This window comes from Narcine bancroftii, chromosome 8 (assembly GCF_036971445.1).
Source record: "Narcine bancroftii isolate sNarBan1 chromosome 8, sNarBan1.hap1, whole genome shotgun sequence".
NCBI classification, from domain to species: domain Eukaryota; kingdom Metazoa; phylum Chordata; class Chondrichthyes; order Torpediniformes; family Narcinidae; genus Narcine; species Narcine bancroftii.
Window position 1 is genome coordinate 154,807,484 of NC_091476.1, and position 24,102 is coordinate 154,831,585.

The 24,102-nt window shown below is 39.4% G+C and overlaps 1 protein-coding gene across 4 annotated transcripts in view; it reads left to right on the top strand.

The window, feature by feature from the left end:
- Positions 1 to 24,102, top strand: part of cnksr1 (connector enhancer of kinase suppressor of Ras 1) — a 79,542-nt gene that overhangs the window by 18,256 nt on the left and 37,184 nt on the right. For all 4 annotated transcript variants that reach the window (XM_069895459.1, XM_069895458.1, XM_069895457.1 and 1 more), the window contains 5 exons: positions 1,112 to 1,199; positions 14,447 to 14,488; positions 15,655 to 15,774; positions 21,820 to 21,876; positions 23,741 to 23,809. In XM_069895459.1, coding sequence (XP_069751560.1) covers positions 1,112 to 1,199; positions 14,447 to 14,488; positions 15,655 to 15,774; positions 21,820 to 21,876; positions 23,741 to 23,809 — 376 coding nt within the window. The remainder of the gene's footprint in view (positions 1 to 1,111; positions 1,200 to 14,446; positions 14,489 to 15,654; positions 15,775 to 21,819; positions 21,877 to 23,740; positions 23,810 to 24,102) is intronic.

Below are 24,102 nucleotides of genomic sequence, written 5' to 3' on the forward strand. Positions count from 1 at the left end.
TTGCTGCAGTAAATGAAAACCAGCAAGCTGCTGGAAACCTAAAGTAAAAAAAACCAAAAATGCTCAAAATACTCAGCAGGTCAGACTGCATATGTTGGAAGAGAAACTGAGTGAATGTTTTTTTTTAATTTAAATTTAGACATGCAGCACAGTAACAGGCCATTTTGGTCCACAAGTCAATACCATCCAATTCACACCCAATTAATCTACACCCCCCAGTACATTTCAAATAGTTGGAGGAAACCAGAGACCCTGGGGAAAACCCATGTACACACAGGGAGAACGTACAAATTCCTTACAGACAGCTCAAGATTGAACCCTGGTCCTGATCACTGGTATTGTAAAGGTGTTGCACTAACCACTATGCCATCCAAAGACAAGAGTCAATCTACAATGTTAACTCTGTTTCCCTTCCCATATTGCAGCTTAACTTATGGATAATCTCCTACCCTTTATGCTTCTATCTGTTAATATACATAATCAAGAAGTTGGGTTAGGGTTCAGTAGTGAGAACAAAGTGAATTTCTCTGACGGAGTGAAATAATAAGGTTGTTAAGGTAAGATTGAGCTTCTTTGTGTATGTAACATGTTGCTAACTTTGATTTGTCTAAATAATGGCATGCTGAGTTTTTCAGCTTTTTCGGTTTTATTTGGGTTTCTGCAGTGTTATTGTACAGTGGCACATCACTGTGTAGTTTATAAGATTCAACACATGAATTGTGTGTCATAAATGTGAGAAGATTCTCTGAAGGAAGAAAAAACAATTGCTGGGTCAAGGCTTTTCATCAGGGTTGGAATGAAGTGAAAGATTTGCAAAGAAGAGAAAGGAACCTGAATCCATGGAGATTTGTAGACAAAGAAAGGCCATGGAGTGAGTTGTGGTCCAGATAGAAGATTTTAAACTCCCATCGGTGGGTAGGGAGGTTGTTCAATTCATTGCAAAAAAGCCACTATAAAGGTAAGGCATGAAGCTGGTTGGGTACAGATATTGAATACCTTGATGATGACCTTGTGGGGGAATGAAATCAACAGCACAGGTGGTGTTTGTTCACCAATTTTCACTGATCTGAGCTCTGAGAGAAATTCTAACTATACTTCTCTGCCAAACCAGGTATCCCTTTATATGTATCATAAATTACATTGATATGAAGAAAGAGATCATCAGGTTATGTGTGGAGCTAGCAGAGACGATCCATAAGGTTTGTCAAATTTACCTAGAATTGCATATAATTTATTGCACAGAAACAAGGCACTTTTGTGTTTCACTCCATTCAATTCCAACAGTTTGTCAGTTCCAAAAGGTCTGTGTTTGTACTCTGCCTTCAACTCACCTTATCGGCAGCAGTTTTGACCCAAATCTTTTCCCCATCCCCACCCCCACTAATGCTGGTTCTTTGCTCCAGATTCCAACACCTGTTGTAGCCTGTGTTTCCAGTGTGAATTTTCTGTTCCTTTCCCACAAGCACATAGCAAGCCTCCACTTAGATGCAACTGTTTGAGACATTGATGAGCAAGTGCTGTGAAATGCAAAGATATTTCTTTTTTGACATTTTTGTATTTTTCTTCTTTTCCCATTTGAATGTGTCAGCCCTTCTTGGGTACAGTGGGATATTCACTAATGCAAGTAGATTTATTTAGACAGGATTCCAGGTTGTGGCTGATACTGAAAATAGACTCCATCATTGAGTGTGTCATAATGAAGCTTATGAATTCCAACACAGAGTTGGTGATAACAGAATCTTTTGTTTATTGATTCCCCTTCATATTCAGAAATAGCTTATAAATTTAATATAGACCAAGATCTCCCTTTCTGGAGAGAAACTAGTACATTTTATTCTAACTTGGGTCTCATTGCATCCTGTCCTGATCTCTATTTTCTCCTTTTGGGTTTGTCTGTCCCACCCATTATATTTCCGACCTTCATCCAAAGCATTTTGGATGACAATGGGTTTTTTAATTTTATTTTAAGGATATGGGACTGGGTGGAAAAACAATTTTGGAAAATCAGCCACAATTTTGGTGAATGGTGGAGCAAACTTGAGGATCAACTCCTGCTCCTCCATGTTCACCCATCCCTTCTCTGATTAATGTTCAATCCAATCCATCTTTGTGACAACTTGATCTGTTAGAATATTCCTGGAGTTCACTAAGAGTTATTGAAGTTGCGGAAAACAGATGATATGTGAAGAGATTTGCTGTAACTTATCACAGATCTCTTCTATCAAAAAACTATTTGCTTTTTTCATAGTTGACTATAAATTTAATGAATTGTATGCTGCAGAAGAAGGTCACAGGAAGACGAGTCCTAATGATAAGCCAGCACATGCGTCAGTCTTAGCTGCACATGATTACTGACGCATAAATTCAGTTTTTTTATAGAGTGCAGGATCAATGAACTTCTAAATTAAATTTAGATATGCAGCACGGTAACAGGTCATTTTGGCCCACAAGTCCATGCAATCCCACTTACACCTAATAATCTACACCCCCCCCCCCCCACCTGTACTTTTCAAATGGTGGGAGGAAACTGGAGCCCCCAGGGAAAACCCATACAGACACGAGGAGAACGTGCAAACTCCTCGCACAAAGCATGGGATTTGAACCCTGGTCCCAGTTGCTGGCGCTGTAAAGGCATTACACTAACTGCTGTGCAAACACTTCTGTCTGTGGAATAAGGAATCAAATTACAGAGAGCGCAAGCAGATGAGAACATTCCTCAAGCTGAAGATGTTGCAGTGAGGCAGATATCTGGAATTCTACCTCCTAAAACTGGTGCTCCCAGAATAAATGGGAATACCTACCATCAGGATGTGAGGAAAGTCTCTGCTTCTTTATTTAAACTCCTCTTGTATTTATTCCCCCACCTCAACATATCCCTCACCTCCAGCTGCAGTGCTTCAAGGATCACATTACTGGGAGGATTTATTGGCCACTTGATCTGTCAAACAAAAGCATCAGACATACAGTAGGAATCTATTCAACTCCCCCCCCACCCCCCATCTGTACTGAATTTTTAAAAAAGGAGCTACCCTTGACTTCTACTATCCACATTACCCTCTATGTAGAAAGATTTGTCCTCTCTTTTGCTTTAATTCTTCTAGCAAATATTTGAAATTATTTCCCCATAGCTTTTGAACCCTCAACTAAGGGAAATAGATCCTTCCTTTTTACTCTATCCAAGCCCCTCGTCATTTTATAGATCTCAATTAAAACTCTCCTCCGACTACTATTCAAAGAAAATAGCCAATATTTCCTCAGCTTAAAAATTCCAAATTCTGGCTATATCCTTATGAATCTCAAAACTCTCTCCAATGCAACCATAATTTGTGTATGTGGTGACCAGAACTTGATGCAATGATTGGCACTGTGACTTAATAAACATCAGCTTAGCTTCTTTAATCTTCCATTCTACTTCCAGGCTATTAAAGGAAAGTCTGTTTAATCATGGAAACATACAATACTAAGAACTTTCTAAAGCTCTTCTTGTCCTCCCCATCATTCAATATAATCATGGCTGATCTTTATATCACAATTATAGGGGTGTATTATAGACCCCTGAGTGGGAAGCGAGAAATAGAGAAGAAGCAGCAGAGAGATTTGTAATAAGCACAGAGTTGTGTTAGTGGGGGATTTTATTTTTCCTAATATAGATTGGGAAACACATTCTGTGAAGGGGCTGGATGGATTAGAATTTGTTAAATATGTGCAGGATAGTTTTTTTGCAGCAACACGTTGAGGTGCCCACTAGAGAAGGATCAGTGTTGGATCTACTCTTGGGAATGAGATAGGGCAGATGACTGAGGTGTGTGTTGGGGGACACTTCAGATCCAGTGATCACGGTACCATTAGTTTCAATATAATTATGGTCCGAAGATTAAGGTTTTGAGTGGGGGAAATCCAGATATGAAGAAATGAGAATGGATTTGCAAGGAATGGTTTGGGCTGATTTGTTTTATGGGAAGGAGGTAGAGGAGAATTGGAGGCCTTTTAAAGGTGAGATTTTGAGGGTGCAGAATCTTTATGTTCCTGTTAGGATAAAAGGCAGGGCCAAAAGTTCAAGAGAGCTGTGGTTTTCAAGAGAGATTAGAAAGTTTGTTCGAATTAAAAGGGAAGTGTACATTAAATAAAAGAAACAAGGTATGAACGAGATGCTTGGAAAATGCATGGATTGTAAAAAGAAGCTTAATAAAGAAATTAGGAAAGCGAAAAGAAGGTACAAGGTGGCTGTAGCAAGCAGGGTGAAAGTAAATCCAAAGGGTTTTTAGAAATATGTAAATTGCAAAAGGAGAGTGAATTGGTCCCTTAGACAATCAGAGCGACCAACTGTGTTCGGAGCCAAATGAGATGGGGAAGATATTGAACGAGTTCTTCTCTTCATTATTCACTAGTGTAGGATAAGTGAAGCAAAAGGGGTGATTATGGAAAATTTAGGGATTAAGAAAGAGGGGGTGTTGGAACTTTTAAGGCATATAAAGATGGATAACTCTCCAGGTCCTGTCGGGATTTTCCCCAGGACCTTGAGGGAAGTCAGGGAGGAAATACCAGGGGCTCTGACTGGTTTTTTTAGAAGTCACTAGAGGGGGCCATGGTGCCTCAGGATTGGCTTATCGCAAATATGGTTTCTCTGTTTAAAAAGGGCTCCAGGTGTAGGCCCAGCAAATATAGACCTGTAAGTTTGATGTTGGTGGTCGGTAAAGTAATGGAAAGTATTCTTAGAGATAATATGTATAAGTATCTAGAGAGGCAGGGATTGATCATGGACACCCAATGTGGGTTTGTGTGAGGAAGGTCATGTTTGATAAATCTTGTGAATTTTTTGAGGTGGTGACTAGGAAGGTTGATGAGGGTAGAGTCTATATGGATTTCAGTAAGGCCTTCGATAAAGTTCCACATAGAAGGTTGGTAAGGAAGGTTCAGGCACTAGGTATTAATGTTGAGATAGTCAGATGGATTCAATGGTAGTTAGAAGGTAGATGCCAGAGAGTCATGGTGGATAACTGTCTGTCAGGAGGGAGGCCGGTGACGAGCGATGTCTCAGGGATTGGTGTTGGGTCCCTTGTTGTTTGTCATTTACATTAATGATTTGGATGATGGAGTGGTAAATTGGGTTGGTAAATATGCGGACAATACAAAAATAGGGGGAGTTGTGGTTAGTGAAGATGGTTTTCAGAAACTGCAGAAGGATTTGGACGGCTTAGAAGAGTGGGCTGAAAGATGGCAGATGGAGTTTAATACCAATAAGTGTGAAGTGCTTCATTTTGGGAAGAATAATCAAAACAGGACATATGCAGTGAAGGGGAGGGCACTGAGGAATGCAGAGGAACAGAGAGATCTTGGAATAACGGTCCATCGTTCTTTGAAAATGGAATCTCCTATGGATAGAGTCGTAAAGAACGCTTTTGGTATGCTGGCCTTTAAATCAAAGCATAGAATATAGGAGTTGGGAAGTGATGAGAGTATTCAAGGCATTGGTGAGGCCAAATTTGGAATACTGTGTGCAGTTCTTGACCCCAAATTATAGGAAGGATATCAATAAGCTAGAGAGGGTGCAGAGAAGAATTACTAAAATGTTGTCTGGATTGCAGTATCTAGAATACAAAGAAAGACTGAATAGACTGGGTCTTTATTCATTAGAGCATATAAGGTTGAGGGGAGATTAGATCGAAGTATTTAAAATTATGAGGGGGATAGATAGAGTAGATGTGAATAGGCTCTTCTCCTTGAGGGTAGGTGAGATTGGAATGAGAGGTCATAAGTTAAGGGTTAGGAGGAAAAAGTTTAGAAGTAACATGAGAGGGAGCTTCTTCACTCAGTGTGGTGGCTGAGTGGAATGACCTTCCAGAAGAGGTGGTTGCAGCATGGTCAATTTTGTCATTTAAGAAAATGTTGAATAGGTACATAGATGGGAGGGGATTGGAGGGTTATGGGCAGGGTGCAGGTAAGTAGGACTAGAGGAGATCACAAAGTGGTACGGACTAGAGGGGCTGAGCTGGCCTGTTTCCGTAATGTAATTGTTATATGGTTATGGTTAATATGATATTCTTACTCTCTATACTCCTTGGTGCATTTTGTGTCCAGAAATCTATCTCCTTTTTAAATATATTCACTGATTTAGTGATAACAAATTCTACAAGTTCACCATCGTTTTAACCTTCTGTTTTGTCCTTGTCCTTGTACTTTTAAGGATGTGTACACGAACATTTCAAGACCTGCCTACGTCTCAAATCCTCCCATTTATCACGCTTAACCTTGTTCCACTTCAACAAATATATTTCCTGACACTTATGAGGATTAAACTCTGTTTCTACCAAACAGGCCAGACCAAATACAGTATATCCTCCTGCGGTTGAAAGCTTTTCTCCTCCCTGTCAACCACACAGCCAGTTTTTTGTAATGTCTGCCAACTTATTTCATTGAACCTTTATATTTAAATCATTAATTAAAAACAAGAAAACATGTGGGACAGGGTACTAAGCTCCGCAGAAACCAACTTGTAACACTCTCCAGTCACAAATGCATCATTAATCATTACTCTATCCTTCCTGTTTCTGACCAGTTTTGAATTTAATTTTCCACTCTTCCTTGGAACGTGCACCTTTTAATATTTGAACAACTAACCATGGTGACATTGTCAAATCCACATAACCTACATGAAATTCATTGCCCTCATCAACCGTTCACGTAACCTCCACAAAAAAATTAAATTGTTTGCCTCCTTACAAAATCAGTGATGAAACTGCATCTTTCTAAATGAAAGTTTATTCTCTTTGTCATAATCGACTCCATAACTTGTCAACCATGAACTCAAAGCAATTGGCCTGTAAATTATTGGTTTGTCCCTTCATCCTATTTCAAACAAAGGGATGATTGAAAAATGATGTTCTTACCCTTTGCAATTTCCTTCTTTGCTTTTAACAACCTGGGATATATATTGCATCCAGGTCTGGTAATTTTCCACTTTCAAAGACACAAAGGCCTTTTACGATGGATATCCTGGCTAATATTTCATGTGCTCTCATTATCTACAACATTGATGTCGGCACCTTCATGCATCAACACAGTTACAAATTATTAATTCAAAACTCTTTTTTGCAACTTCTGCCTTAGTTCATTATTGTCCATCGTTAATAGAATGTACTCTTTCCTTAGTGATCTTTGTGCTCCTTTTGACACTGAAGGCAAAATAAGTGACTTAGCGACGTATGAATATTTCCACTTTTAGCAATCATTTCATTTATCATGCTTGGGTTTTTGCAGTGACTACTGTCCACAAAATCCTCTTGGAGGCTAGATGAGGCTCTTTTATTTGTGATGCATTTCAATTATTTCATCACTAAGTTTAGATGAGTTTTAAAATGGTTTATTTATTAACACACAAAAGACTTGTGTGTCTATAATAACGATCTTTAATAACAAAACATCTGTGTTAACGGTCACCAAAAAATACTTAAGCCTCACTCACCCTACCCTGGTCCGTACTGCCATATCGTTTAATGCACCAACTGAAGATTTGCACATGCACACAAGAAATAACATGGCCATGCACAATCTACAGATCCCGGAAAGCCACCTAACAAGGTAAGTACACACCTTGGCCCCTAATTATTCTAATGAGATGTAATGTCTCAAATAATAATTACACAATTATGTAATCAATTATAAATAACAATCAAACATTTTACAGATCTTCTTTCTTCATAAGGCCAGAGGGTACCAGGACATAGCCTTGAAAAATAGTGATCTTTATCAGCACTCTGGACCAGTAAAGTCTGTAGCCCGTGAAATGGGCAAAATAAAACCAAAATAAAGTCAGTCTGTACTTGTCAAAGTTCCTCCAACTCCTGTAGAAGGCAGACTGTTGCATCTGATGTTAGACCATTTCTGTCCTAGGTCTGAAATCTTTCTGACAGTGTTTTAACTACAAATTATCAGTTTCTTCAAGAAACACTGCTTTGCAGTTCTCAGTACAATATAGCTGATCAGGTACACCTCTCCAATACAAGCTCCAAGATTTCAAATGGCACTCCTTCGACTTTTTGAATAGAGTCCACATTATTTTGAAGAACTCGAATACACCGTTCAAATAAGACATCATATTTGGAAGATGACCAATCTTTGATCCAGAGTACACTTGCATCTTCGAGTTAAAGCATCAACCAGTAAACCTCAGATCTTCCTCAGACAGAATAGATACAGCTTTCCTTTTGGGTTTAACATTAGGTATGACTTCAGCATGTCATTTGGGTTTCTACTTTTCTTCAGCGTTCTGTTCCTCTTATGAAGAATTTGAGCTGTCAGAACCAGATTTGGAAGATTTATCTGATCCTCTTTTAATGAATGAGTCTCTAACCTTCCCAGCAGCAGATTTGCTCATTTTTTTTTATTTTTTTTTCAGCAATTGGTATTAGATAAGCTAAGATTCAAATGATATTGGTTCTTCAAACTCCTCAACACAGTATTTGTGGAATCCTTCTGTAAAGAATAGAGTCATTCCACTTATGTCTTATACACATCTCTTTAACTAGAACTGCAGCCTTTTTCTGCAACTCCAGATCCAATTTTGCAACTTCTAATTCAGTCTCATTTTCTGACAGTTTATTTTGAAGCCTTACATTCTCTCTACATTCAATTCTTTCAATAGGAAAGCCATTCTCCCGTTATCTTCTGACAAGTTAACTTGTCACTGAACTGCTCCTGAGTAACATTATTTCCTCCTGAAGGTCCATCTCCCACACTCCTAGTGGTTCCAGAGCCTTTGGTACATCTGAGCCAATTAGCACCTTTATCTCAGAACCAATCCCAAGTTGATAAGACTTCTGACCAATACTGTTTTGATGTGGGATGTTTACTTAGTGCACAAGCATAGTCTTCTGGGTGTATATGCCTGAGAGATCACAAAAATTACTGCTGTGCACTCCAGCAACCTCTAAGCCTGAAACAATGCTAGTTTCAGCGACCTTCCTTTGGCCCATAGTGTTCAATAGAATACTTGATCTTTTTCCATGAAGATTAGGCCTATTCATTAGTCCCACCGTGCAAAAAGATGCAGTGCTACCTGGGTCAAGAAATGCATAAGTCCTGGTATGTATTGTTGCATTCCCCTTCCTGACTTTTACAGGCACTATTGAGAGTCTGCAGTTATCTTCACTGGCCTCAGTAAGACCACTTGTCTGAACCAAGGCTATAAACACTTGCATCCTTTGTTTCTGCTTGCTCATTTTCTATTTCCTTGATCCTTTGGTGAATATGCAGTATTCTGACGTGCTTCAAACCACGTATGTTGCTGATATTCCCTTTATACAGACAACCAAAACGCACTCCCTTTTCCTTTAAGAAAGTGATTTTCTGATTCTGTTACTTTTTCCAACTGTGAACGCATTTCCAAAGCAAGTCCACCTTCACAGAACAAACCGGCAGAGTGGGCAAACCTTCCTTTTCCTTAGTTCCTTTTATTCTTTTATTTGTCTACCACCATCACCATGGTAGCAAAGATACTTTCTTTTAATCTTGGATGAGGCCATGACTTCGACATCTTTACATCTTTGCTCACAGTTGGAGTGCCCTTGATATTTCCATATACTGGATCTGTGGCAATGTCCACCTGCTGTTTAAGGAAATCCACTATTTTCTGAAAATCACAAGCCAAAATTCTCCATATATCCCTCAGCCAGTAATGTAATTTAATTAAGATGATTAGCATATTGCCTGGCATGTCAAGCTCTTGTATGTAGTTGATATCTTCCATGACATTACAACATCCTCTTAGAAAGAGGGCGTAGGCTTGTAGAGCTTTTGTGTCATCCGGTTTTATTGACGAGCTTTCTCCATATAAACTGTAGCAATTCTATGCTTATCGCCAAAATGCTCCTGGTCAAGTCCTTTGTCTGGGAGCATATGTAGGCAACTCCTTACAAGTTCACTTGGTTATCCTCTTGTGAACTGTTCCAAATAATAGACAATCTTTGGGATTTTTGCTCTTGCTTTCAATGCTGCGTTCAAAGGATCTAATGAACGCTTGGTACTGATGTGGGCCACCATCAAAAACTTGAATCTCCTTCTTGGGCAAAGAAAAGAGAGGATGTAGCTGGATTAATGATGCAGTGATTTCATTTTGCCTTTCCATAGCTGAGAGTACGTTGTTCCGTTCACTGTGGTTGTAGTAGGGTAGTGTTATTGGAAAAGTCACGTGAACATACACCCATATTTCTGATGTTTGACTGGAATGCCAAGGGAGCTGAAGCATTTGACTGTTGGGTTCATGTGGGTCCCACCGGTTAAGAACCAAACCAAAGTGGAGGTACAAAACACACGTTTATTTCTGGGATGGAAATGGGACAACAGTGTCGATATGTCACGCGCGCGCACACACTCGCCTCTCTTTCTCACTCTGTCTTTGATTGGCAGTTGGTATGTCCTCCGACTAAGTAGGGGTCAGTGCTGTCGCATGACAGCTGCAACCCTTCCAAATACAACTAGTATCTTCATTTTGGCCCTGGTTGCAGCAATATTTGCTTCCAGCTCCAGCTGCTCCTTTTTCCTTCCTTTGCTGTTCCTCCTGCCTCCTTAGCTGATTCTCCTGTTCTTCTATGTCATGTTTATCCTTAACCAATTTTTGTTGCGCAAGAAGAGCGGCCATTTTAGCCTTCGTCTTTACTTGTGCAGATGCAGTACTTGAAGTGCTGGAAACTGTGGAGTTTGATCTAGAAGGACTTCATATGCTGCTCCTGCTTCCAATACTTGATACACTGCCACATGGTTGAACTTCCTCCTGCATGTCAGATGTTGCCTCAATAATTAACTTTTTTTTCCAGTCTGTATTGCACATCCGTTGCATTTTTATCCTTGTTTTCACTATTTGGTGACACACCTTCAGCCATTTCCAAGTTCTTCTCTTCCTATTCAGTCGACATCTTCTGTAATGGTTTTGCAAGGTCTTCATTCCCATCAACCAAAGCTCCCTCTTCTTCCATTGCCTGCTTCGGTCTCACAATGAAAATTCTTTTGATATCACTTGTATCCAGACTCCATCACTTCAGTTCTGCTTTGAGATCCGCGACCTGCATGTCTTTCATACATCACACATCAGCGGCAACGCCAGCGGCAGACATTTTACTCGTAAACAGGCATCCACAACACAAGCCAATTAACAGTCCCCAATGGACAAGTGGCATCATGTTCAAACTGCAACAAATAAACAGGAGTCCACAAACATAAGCTTACCACTTCTGATGGCTGTGATGTGGTGTTGTCAACCAGTAAGTTTACACTGCAGCATCCGTCAATAATATCACTGATTTTTCAAGAAGTGGCTCTACTAACATGTCTATAAGACACTCTGCTATAGGATTAGAAGCTCTGGTCCCCTCTCTGGTCAATATGCGGACTGATGGATGTGGATTACAGTCTGCATCCAGCTCTAGGTATTTTCAAGATGGCCACCATATTATTTTCAATATCCCTCCAAAACAAAGAGGGATTATTTTCTATATTTCTATTGTTGGGTGCTACCAGTTGCTCCAATAATTACGGAGAAAAAGACTGAGGGGAACGATAGGCTTTATTATACAAGAGACTGCTGGCCTGGGTTCAGGCTAGGGAAAATGAGGAGAGGTAGAGGGGACTCTACCTTTATGGCCTAGGTCACATGGGGGAGATCCAGGGAAGAGTTAAGGAAAGGATGTCACCAGGAGAGTTGGCCGGTCAGTGCACTCAACCATATCACCACATCTATTTTCTGTTCCAACAATATTTTTTGTTAACTAAATGTAACTACTACTATCTACAAAAGCCGCTTGGAGATGAGGTGAGGCTCTTTATTTGTGACATGTTTCAATTATTTCTCTACAAAGTTCAGATGAGTTTTAAATGGTTTATTTATTAACACATAAAAGACTTGTGGCAGTTTATAAATTATGTAACGTGTAGTAACGAAAAGTCTGTGATAACATTCAGTGATAACAATCTGTAATAACAAAATGTCTGTGTTAACAATCAGCAATAAAATGTTTGAGCCTCACTCAATGCGCACTAACGATCAAGAATACGCGCCCCAAACTTCCGCGCATGCACCAACCATACTACAATATGCCAAACGAAGGCTTGTGCATGTGCACAGGAAGGAACATGGCCGTGCACAGCCTACAGACCCCAGGACGCTGCCTAACAAGGTAAGTTTGGTGCTCTTGGCCCCTACAGTTTCCTTTTCAATATTTCCTGCCAGCGCGATGTTCAAGACCTCTCTTTTTTAAATTGACTTTTACAATTTTACTTTTACAGTTTCAATAATTTTTATGGCTTTTTTCATATAAAATTATTGGTATCTTGCTTAAGTGCTCCCTTTTCCCCTTATTCTATGGCCTGTGTACTTTGTTATCCAGGGAGGTCCTATTAATGGCAGTCCTGTTCATGTTCTTCAAAAGGTTTACCCTGAACCTTTTGAATTTCCTCTTGATTGCCTCCTGTTGTTCTCTTGTATGTCTTGTATGTCTCCTGCTCTGAGATTGATTTGCCAACAGTTAGCTGGTTCCATTCCACTCTTGCTGAACACTTTAACTTGGTGAAAATGGTATTTCTCAAGGTTAGAAATTCTTCCTGTGCTTTATTTTTCTTCTTCAATGGTACTAAATCTGCAAAAGTGCTCTCTCTCTCTCTCTCTCTCTCTCTCTCTCTCTCTCTCTCTCTCTCTCTCTCTCTCTCTCTCTCTCTCTCTCTCTCTCCTCTCCTTTCTCTCTCTCTCTCTCTCCTCTCCTTTCTCTCTCTCTCTGACGTCCTTCCATCAATCTGGCTTCATTCTCTGAAACTAAATGCCAAGTTGGTCTCCACCACTGCGCTACCTCCCACCCCTCCTTGAATTAAAAAAGCATGAATCTTCATGCAATTTAGGGATTTTGTGACCTCTCATTTGATTTTTATCCCAGTTACCATCCTGTATTCTTACAATCCTATGTGTTTTTTGAATGTTTTATTTAATTTTTTCCAAGACACTTATAGAACATTTTTACATACATCATCTAAAAAGTATTTTAAAATTACAGGATCTTGTATGATTGTTCAAATCTCACCTCCCCCCGCCCTCCCCCCAACTGTTAACATAAAAAGAAAGGGTGTTTGAGCTGCCTTCATTAATTAGCCCATATCGTGATCTTCAGAAATTGAACACTATTAAACAATTATATTATTTAAACCTTTTTGGGGAAGTTAATTATATCCTTAGCCAGTATGATTCAAATAAGTTTGCCATATTTTAACAAACACATCATATTTCTTAGAAGTTAGAAGTTATCTTTTTCAGGAGAGCACAACTTTGCAGTTCCATAATAAGAAGTGGGGAGTCAACCTCTGTGTAACAGTGATACATTTCCTGGCTATCGCGAGTGAAATCCTCATGAACTGTTTTCGATATTTTGATAGTTTTTGTGCCAATAACCATAAGATTTCTCAATAAATACAGTTCTGGTTCCAACAGAAAATCCATTTCCATAATTTTTGTCAAAATTTCTGCCAAGTCGTACCGAAAGGATTGAACGTATAAATGTTTCAACCTCTAGACCACACCTAAACCACGAGTCCGGAATTTCAGATTTTAACCAGTGTGGTGTGAGGTATAGTTGGTAGATAAAATTGTATTGTACCAATCTATATCTGTCATCTTAATACAACTGATCCTTGCCCATCAAAGTAATGGTCAGAAATGTGATGTTTGACCTGCCTGCAGTCCCAACAGTATGTTTGTCTTTTTTTTGGCCCAACCAAAGTAGTGTCATTTTATAATTGTTCTAACTTCATCTGTTTTGTCACTGGTTGACTATTTTATCCTCTCCTTGGGTGCAGATTTAGTACCATCTGAAAAACCTGTAACAAAGAACATAAAGCTGATATTCCCATCACTTTGAAATCCATAATTCCCTAATAGCAAATACTTCAACATCTCAAACAGGGTCTTCAGGCTATCTTCCTCATACACTATCCTCGTGTTTTCAATCATTATTTATCCCCCAGCTTTCCACTTCTCTGTTAACTATTGCTCACCCATAGCTTCACAGATCCTAGCTGCCTTTTAGTGTTTGCTGAGGAGGTTATTCTTCATGCATGAGTGCAAGGCACCATAGCTGAGACGAAGCTGTCTGGAAAGGTACCTGTGATAGGAGAGTCCACTGTTAAGGATCAATATCAATCTCCCTGCCTAATCCTAGGGGGAATCGTGATATTTCTAATGTCACTATTCTTTCCTTAGCTTAGATCATATCACTTCCACACATTGAGGTGCAACAAATTAAATCCTATATGGAAATGTAATATATTTTCAAGTCCCAATTGTGTGATTCTCTTGAAAAATTGGTTCTTTGCCGATTAGTCTCTTAGCATTAACATTATTACTGAGTCCTGATTAGCTGGTTTATGATCTGTCATTAAAATCCTTAAATTTGATATTTGTTCTATGGTTTAGGAATACAGCCAAATAGAGAAAGAAAACTGGATACTGAGCATTGTAAGTATGAACAAATGGTCTTTTTTTTTATTGCATTATGATGAAATTGACTAATATATGAATGCCTGGATCAAAAGGTTGGGAATGATAGTGCCGGGTGTTTTTTGGTGTTTTATTTCAATGAGATGGTAAGCCCAGCCCCATTTGTGCCTTGGAATGGTAAAAGACCCTGAAGGCCAGCACAGGTGTATAGTGCTTCTATTGGAGTGCTGAGATCACTAGATATCAACATTAAATTACACTGTTCATGGAGAGGGTTGGGCTGATGATTGAGTCCTGTTCAAAAACTGTTCGACTTGTACCTTGAGGAGGTTTGCCTGTGGAAAACATTTTTTAGATATACAGATATAGATATATGTTAACAGGTCCTTTCAGCCTACGAGCCTGTGCTGGTCAATTATACCCAAGTAACCTACAACCTCCATACGTTTTGAGAGAAAACTGGAGGAAGCCTACGCAGACACTGCGAGAATGTACAAACTCCTTACAGACCACCAGATTTGAACCCCAGATGCTGGCATTGTATCAGCGTTGCACTAACTGCTACATTAACAGGGCCACCACGATACGCTAACACTTTTGCTTGTCATCTCTCCATTAAATTAGGATGTAAGCAGATTAACCAACATTCCATGCTGAATGTCAATCCCATAGCTTGTTAGAGAATTACAGATGGCATTGCTGGTATTACTTTTTTTTGGAATTGTTTGCATAAAGATTCATCATTAGGACTAGACATGCAATCTAATGATTTGAAAACACAACACAGGAGAAATTGAGCAGGTCAAACAGCATCCTTTATATAAGCAAAGATAAAGTTACATAACCAACATTTAAGGTATCTTGATGAAGGGCTCAAGCCTGAAACGCTGGTTATGTATCTTTGCTATATAAAGGACACTGTTTGACTTGCTGAGTTTCTCCAGCATTCAGTTTTTACTTCAACCACAGTGTCTGCAGACTTTCATGTCTTACTTTATTTTAATGATTTGAATGGAACTGAATTTGAGAGCCAGAGTAACTCTCATTCCTGCCACAGCTGCTTAGCAGAGACTAGGCAGTTGTCTGTTGCCTGCTCTTCTCATCCTTTCTCATGGAGTAAGGTAATGTTGCTGTGTGGTCAGTTCTATTTGGTCCCGTCACACACAAACTCCTTTCTCATTTAGTGCAGAGAGCTGTCCAGTTTCTGTGAAAATATGGTCATGGGCAGCCCTGAGGAGTTGGTGAACCAGCGTGCCTGCCTGGAGACTATACATCTACTTACAACTTCTCCGGGGCAGAGTCTGGTGAGTATATGGAATGGTTGACGGGATACTGCTCATGGATATTTTTTTTTAATGAAATGTCAGAGTTAGGCTTTAAATACCTGAGAACCCATATTTTACCATTTTGGGTATTTTTTCCACATATTTTGGAATGAAACTGTAATAAGTGTCTCATAGTCCTGAAGTGTTAAATGCCTGGCAAACTTTCAATTCTTTTCACTAGTGTTGATATGCAGTGACACTAAACAGATGTTTTTCCTCCAACATTGGTTGAGTTGGCAAATATCACCCCTGATTACAGTGCCAATGGATTACAGCTGTACTGAGAATTGAACATGTTTTAGGCTAACATTGGAAGGCTAACATTGTGGATTTCTCCATTATTAAAGGTGACATCTTTTCACTGAGATGTTCAATTGATGATCTCCCTTTCAGCTTTGATTCAAGTAATTGTTTAATTATAATCCTCTGTTCATTCAGTCATTTTACGTTTTGCCCCATAAAGCTCAATTCTTTGTTTGATTGGTCTAGAACGCCCATTAACTCATAAATAAATGATCGAAGCAGCATTATCAACTCCTCTTTTCATGTGACATGCCAATTTGCCAAACCAGTATTGTGATGGGATCATTCAGAGGTAGTCCAAAAGCTTCATCAGTCAAAGATGCCTACACGTGAGCCTTTTTATACAAGTTAGAAGCACACAAGTTGAGGCACAGGGCACCTAATAATTTCCTTCACTAGAGTTTTTGTTGTGTCAGGTGCACGAATGTAGACTTTATATTCAGTAAAACCCCTCTTTTCCCAAATTCAAGCAACGGCAGCCTCAAGCAAAATGAATCACGGAAAATAAATAAGTAAAATATCTGGAAATTTAAAATTGATGTGCCTCGTCGTTAGTTCACCAATCCATACAGTCTCAAGCAACCACAAAATTCACTTATCCAGCATCTACCAATCCCTATAAGTGCCAAATTTCAGATTTATTTTCAGAGTACATACATAATGGGGATTTTACTTTATACAGTTTATAGAACCTTTGTGTTGACTGCAAATGGGAAATTTTGAATTTATGGTTGGAGGATATTTTCTCACAGGAATGTTGTCATTGTCTCTGATCTGACACCCAACCCTCCTTAATCTTTTCTTGTGATTCATTTTGTGGATAAGCTGAAGTAAAATTAAACTGATGAGTCCTTGATGCAGGCAAGGCGGCCATTCATGGATATCTTTGGGAATGATACCTGACAGTGAAATTATGGCACCATATTTTTGCAAGCTCTGATTTCTACAACCTCCAAAAATAGTCCACTATAGTTTTATGACTATGCATTCCATGTACACTTCCACTTTGTGCTTCTGTGTGTACATTTCCAAGCTTTCCATTACACTTTTCCATTTTATGCTTTAAATATAATTTTTTTTTACAATTTAGACATACAACACAGTAACAGACTTTTTCAGCCCATGAGCCCATGCGGCCTAATTATACCCAATTAGCCTACAATCCCTCAGTTTGTTTTAAATGGTGGGAGGAAACCTGAGCACCCAGTGGGAACCCACGCAGACATAAAGAGAATGTACAAACTCCTTATGGACAGCACTGGTTTGAAACCCCAGTTGCTGGTGCTATAACAGCATTGCATTAACTGCTACACTAACCATGCTGCCCTCTTCATGTTCTTCATTCACCAACAACAGCTTCCACATCAAGATTCAATTTATTATCACAGTAATAAAACAGTATCATATTACATGAAATTTCTTTTTGCCTGCTGCAAGGCAGACAGATTCGCCATTGGCAGGAATTATCTAAGCACCTCTTACAGACTCGAAATCAGAGAGAGAGAGAGAGAAGCAAAAGAGTGTCTCTTCCCCCCCCCCCGAGTCACCAAGTGTCTAGATTTGCTTCCAGCTCTTGTGCAGCCCCTGCAGCCAAACTATTGGCAACCAGAGCTCCAGATCTGAACCTCTGACACAGTCAAGAACCCTTCAGTGCCCCCAGCACCTCCTCGCATCCCAGTTCCAATACCTGGTACCCCTCCAGCCAGTTCAAGCCAATCTCCAGCAGTCTGCAGCCCAGTGCGAGGCTCCCGACAGCAGTCTCCAGCAGCCCACAGCTTCTACTGGTTCCTTGCCTCAAGTTGCCAGCAGCCCGCCTTATGCACTGGTCTCTCAGCTGAAAAGCCCCTTCACTGGTCCACCGCCATGATCACTGTCCCCGTAGGTTGTCTTCTCTGCTTCTTCTCAGACAGGGCGTGATCTTCCCATCCTCTGATGCCTTGCTCCAGTCCTCCGCTTCCCTGGAGTTTGCAGCCCCTTGTGGCTGCTGCCGATTAATAGGTGCCACCATCTTGGACATGGGATTTCAACTAAAGCCACCCAATGGGACGTTCAAAGCCTGTGCAGAGCCAACGACAATCGACTAGGCGGCTGGACCCCGCAGGAGCACTGCAACTCCGCTCCCCATGGGTCCTCACCAACGGCAGTTCTGTTGCTACAGTGGATCCGGCAGCACTTTCATGGTCATGCTTGGACCTTAAAAAATCATGACCTCCTCATCTCCCACAGTCTCTGGTCAATAATCAGCCCCTTCCTTTAACTCTTTTAAATCCAATTTGAAGTTGTATTTTTAAGTTGTTGATTGTTACTATGTAACATGTACAATTCTGAACTTTGGGTACTCATTTTATACTGCACTTTAAATAACTGCTCAAGTAACTATGATCCGTACAGCACCTTGGTCAAAGTGAGTGTAATGATATGGTTTATTGTATGTACTTGCCAGTACGGGCATCCTCTCCTAGACCCCTCCTTGGACTCCTCCCATATGACCCAGACCATAAAGGTTGAGTCACCTCTTCCTTCCCTGCACTTCCCTAGCTTGGACCCGGGCCAGCAAGTCTTGTATGTAATAAAGCCTATCGTTCTCCTCAAACTGTAATTATTGGGGCAACCGGTAGTGCCCAACAGTGAGTTGTTTTAAATGTGCTATATAAATAAACTAAACTAAATGAAGTTTTCCCAAATTGCTAGGGAACCAAAAGACTTGCATTCTAAAGGACCCATTATGGCTTGACCAATGTACTTCATAACCAATTAATGACTTTTTGAAGTGTAATTATTTAATGCAGAAAATACTGTATCTGATTTGTTGTTTCAAACCCCAGAGGTGTGGGGGAAGTGGGGAGAAGGGGTGGGAATTCACTAATTGATGGTGTCTTTTGAGTGGATAATTAAGACTATATGACAGAAGATATTATCTGTATGAAATTTAGTAAGGCATTAAAGAAGATCCCACATGGTAAGCCAGCCCAGAAGGTTAAGGCACATGGGATCCAAGAAGAGTCAGCTAATTCAATCCAAAATTAGTTTGTGATGGAAAGCAGAGGGTAGTGGTGGAAGGATATTTCTGATTGGAAGTTGTGACCAGTGCTGTACAACAAGCATCTTTTGGGTAGATATGTGGATCAGAAGGTTTCAGGACGACATGGACCAAATGCAGGTAAATGAGATCCCAGAATGCTAAGTAGGAGACCCGTTCAAGAGTCTGATAATAATTGAAGAAGAAACTGTCCTTTAATCTGGTGCTGCCTGTTTTCAAACTTGTGCATCTTTCTTCTACTTTGAATCATTGCTCAATAATTGAGTTACTAATTACAAAAAATGAGCCGATTTAGTCCAATTTCATTGCAGTTTCATGTTTTGTTGGAGAGCTGGATTTATCATTTGCAAAGTTTAACAGTCTTTCTGTAATTCAACCACTCCAGAGTTGATTCTAAATCTTTATGAACCTGATATTTTTGTTTTAGATAATCAAATTTAATGTGTCTGTAATTCCAACTGCTATTGATAAGAACTCTCTGTACAATTCCTTTAATTAAGATATTTGCCATTGCGTAGATGAATTTTGATTCAATCATCGAGTCAACAAACATCTCTTTCCTTCCCTGTCTTGCTGCCGCATCTTCGAAAACCCTTTGGAATTACTGGGCGTTTTGCCCATGCACACCCCCAGACAATGAATGTAGACAGGCTGTTAAGTTACAAGAAGGTGCTCAGTTATTTGATTACCTGACAATCACATGTGTGCATATGCCAGTAGACATGATTGTACAAATACCAGGAACACAATCCGTTTATTTCCATTCTGCTCTGTTTGACTCCTTTCAATACTGCCATTACAAAATTATTATTATCATGTGAAGGTAAGACTTCTACTTTTTAAAAAAAAACTTGCCCACAGTCAGAATCAGAGGCATGTTTTAACTCTATTAGTTTGCAAGGATATTCCCTTTTCTAGTAAAACCCCTGGTATTCAGTAGATGCCAAGTAAGTGTATTTTCCAGGTGCTTGAGACTTAGTCATACAATGACTAATACCCATGTGTTAAGAATAAACAGTTTAAAAGACAAAAATACTATACTGTACTTACACTGAACACACTTCACTTGCATGAATTTATAAACCTTAAAGCATTTTACTTTTATTTTCAGTCACATGCTTTGAAAACATTTAACCAGTATCTGCAGGCTCCTCCCCCTCTACAGAGCTGCCTGAAAGACCAACAATAACATTATAGAGAATTAACCCCCCCCCAAGTTTGGAGATAAGGTCTCTAACTGAGGCGACTCTTACTAAGCAAGAATAAGGAATCTCTTTAAGAGAATCACCCCAATGGCGAGTGGAATCAACCAGTTCTTCATCCTGGGTGTTACAATTACTGTTTCATACAACTTTATTCAAACAGCCTCTAGGGGCAAAGCACAACCAAGGCCCTCCACTGGCTGGATATTTGCTTCCATCTTCACCAAAGGCTTCAGTGATCATTTCTTTTTACAATTTTAAACGTGCATATTTTTTAGCTATTATTTTATTCATTTATTTTAATTTATTTTCCTTGTTTTATTTTACCGGTTACCAGTTGATTGAATTCCAGATGGGGTTTTACTGTATAATGATCCTAGTTGTGTGTATTTGATTATGCTGTGGTTAAACAAAACACCACCCTCCTGGCTGCCCCATTTTGCAAATTGCCATCTGTGGCAAAATCTATGGGTACCACATTGGCCTCATCTGTCATCTCAGAGCTTGAATGGGAGTCTCCTCCTTAACCCCATGAAACTGCCTAAGAATTAGTGATGATCATGGGCATTGTACAAAGGCAGCAGAAGTGTTCAATAAAGGAGATACTTTATGTTGCTCAAATTTGTCTGGTGCTGTGGGTCATTTTTAATTGTATCCATTACCTTGAAAAACGGTGCAGAAGTGAAATAGGTTTCTGATTGTTTTTAACCAATGTTTCAATTTGGAATTTGTGATGATGTTGACTAAATCATTTTTGAATGGACAAACTTACTGCACAGTAACAGACCCTACGAGTCCATGCCACTCAAATACACCCAATTAACTTACAACACCCCTTGCCCTGTACATTTTGAAGGGTGGGAGGAAAAAGAGCACCCGGTTGAAACCCACACAGACAAACACCTTCCGGATTCGAACCCTGTCACTGTCTCTGTAACAGCATTGCGTTGTCTGCTATGTCAACCATGCCACCTTTTTCATTTATTCAATCTGAAAACAACAAATTCAACAATCTGTGATTTATATATAAAATAAAAAGAAAAAGCCCTTCAGATTTGACTGGAAATATTAACTCTGTTACTCTTCCCACAGATGCAGCCCGATTTTTGAATTTCCAGTATTTTCTGGTTTTTAATTTGGATTTTAAGATGTTAATCCTCAATTATATTTCATTTGTAAACTGAAATATAATATCAAACTTTTTTTTTAAAATGATCTCTTCTTCCCAGTTGATTAATTCAGTTCTGTGACAGTTGTGATTGGGGCTAACAGCTGGGACCATTGCTGAGAGGGGCATTCAGTACTGATAAGGTGACAGATGGCTTAGATGTGAAACCTCAAGCACTTTATTAAATTACATGAACCGCTTCAGATTCATGACCTCATATCTGACAAACTCCATGTTCCGATGCTAATAATCAGACTTTTATTTACTATGGCTGTATTATGGATTAAAAGCTATTTCTTTACATTGTTCAGGGAATTGAAATCAAGTCGAATAATGGATTGCATTTTATCACAGGGACTGCACTAAATGTAAGTGTAATTTATTCATCTCTGTCCAACTGTCTCTCTTGTAATAGTCATGCATATAGTTTCCCTTCTGTTTCTATGTCATGCTAAATATGGCTCTCCCTCTCCCTCTCCCTCTCCCTCTCCCTCTCCCTCTCCCTCTCCCTCTCCCTCTCCCTCTCCCTCTCCCTCTCCCTCATTAGTGTTTGTGGGTCTTCAGTTTCCACACAATTCTGTCAGCAGGTGTCTATGGTACACTTCATGTGCAAGTGTGCGGGACAATTCCTATCCATTTTACTCCATGCAGTGCTTCTGGCCCACCTTATCCGTGCCATCCATTAGAAATCTGTCCATGCACATCCCATTTTCCAGTGCTTGGTTCCAAGTCTTCTTTGTGTTTCTGATTCAAGTGTTCATCTTTACGTAATTATTGTGAGAGTGCCTGATAACATCATCAGTGAATTCCACATTCCAACAACCTTTTGGATGAAACATTTCCTCCTCAGACTCCTCATGAACCTCACTTCTTCCCCTAAAACTATGTTCTCTAACTTTCAATGCCTCAAAAACTGTTCTTAAGTTGACTTAAACAAATGCCCTACCTGTATGTTTCTCTCTTGTGCATGTTTTGCTCTACATTTTTGCATGTGCATGAATGTGAGGGTATATGTGAATGTGGGGGTATGTGTGTTTCTACGTGGCTATTAATGAATCTTCTTCCATCAGTCTGCATGTATCGTCTTAAGATCTTTCTTCATTAAGTGGCCTCTTGACTTCCCCTTGTACCATGAACTTCACTATTCCTTCCATCATTGCTGGAACATTTGTTAGCACTTCAAAGAGAAGGTGTTTAATCTTCACAAGACCTCTTGGTCAAGGCCATCCACATTCTTAAACTCTTTTTGTATTAAATGCTCATTAAGAGTTTATAGATATTTCTTTCACTAATTAAAATGTTTGGCACATGAGTTGAAATTCAGTAGACCAGTCCTGTATTCTCTTCAGGTTAGAAGAATCAGTCACCTCATTGAAATTCTCACCATGTAGATAGAAGGGGTGTGCTTCCCATGCTGAGGAATCCAGAAACCAGGGTCACAGTCTCTGAATAAAGAACAAGACATTTAAGACTTAGATGAAGATCAATTTCTTCAGATATAGAGTTGTTAAGCTTTGGAAATCTATCCTCGAGATCGGTGAGAGCTCAGTAATCGTTAATTAAGAGAAGCGATCAATAGATTTCTGGATTTCAAGGGATATTGCAGAAAAATGTCACTGAGGTTGATAGACAGTCAATGGCAAAGCAGGTTCAACATATCACGTGATCTTCTCCAGGTCTGCTAATATTTTTATATGCAGGTCATATGTGCCTGAGTAGCATTCCAACAAGATTTTTTATCTACTGAATGTACTTAATTATCTCCCCTCCTGTCTGAAACATAGAAAGTGGTTTCTAAATTGAGATTCTACATAAACAAACTGGTTCGATTTGTGTCTGAGGTGTAATCCACTCTAAAGACATTAAATATTTTTTTTTAACAACTTGAAACTATTGTTTAAAAAAAAACTAAAGATTTGTTCTGCTGCATGAAAAATAACAGATGTGAAGTAAGAGAATTTATCCAGGAATGTTCAAGATATTCTGTGAAATCCATTCTAAAACCCTAGGTTTTGATCTCCAATTTTAAGACTTGAATGAGAGAAAGAGAAAGGTACTTGAGTTGAACCTAAAACATGGACTCGTTTATAAGTATTTGTGTTGTGCAATTATAATCTGACTTATAATTCAGGGAAATTGTTCAGTTTCCCCAACACTGATGGTGTATGTTTCTGGAGTGAGTTTTTTTTTTGATTGAATAGTTTGAGCTTGACTTCCCTTTCTATTCTTCAGTCTCCAGCTCAACGCTCTCAGAAGATTCGGCCAGGAGATGAGGTAGTCCAGGTGAATGACATGGTTGTGGTGAGTAATGTGCATCCAACAGGCTGAGCAGTGATTTGGTAATGATGTGGTTCAATTGTTAGATCATGGGGCTAGTATTGTTGGGGTGTGCAAGAGTTGGACACAGGATATGAATTGAATGTTTGGGTGTTGCACACAATGCAAGGTATGACTCGTAAATGAGAAATCATTTAAATTACAAAAGCAATTAAATACAGATGAATTTTGATCCATGCTATTGCTAACTCTTTCTGAACATGACCCTTTAAAAACATTGAAAGGATTAAAGTCTTGCTATACAGGAACACTAATCC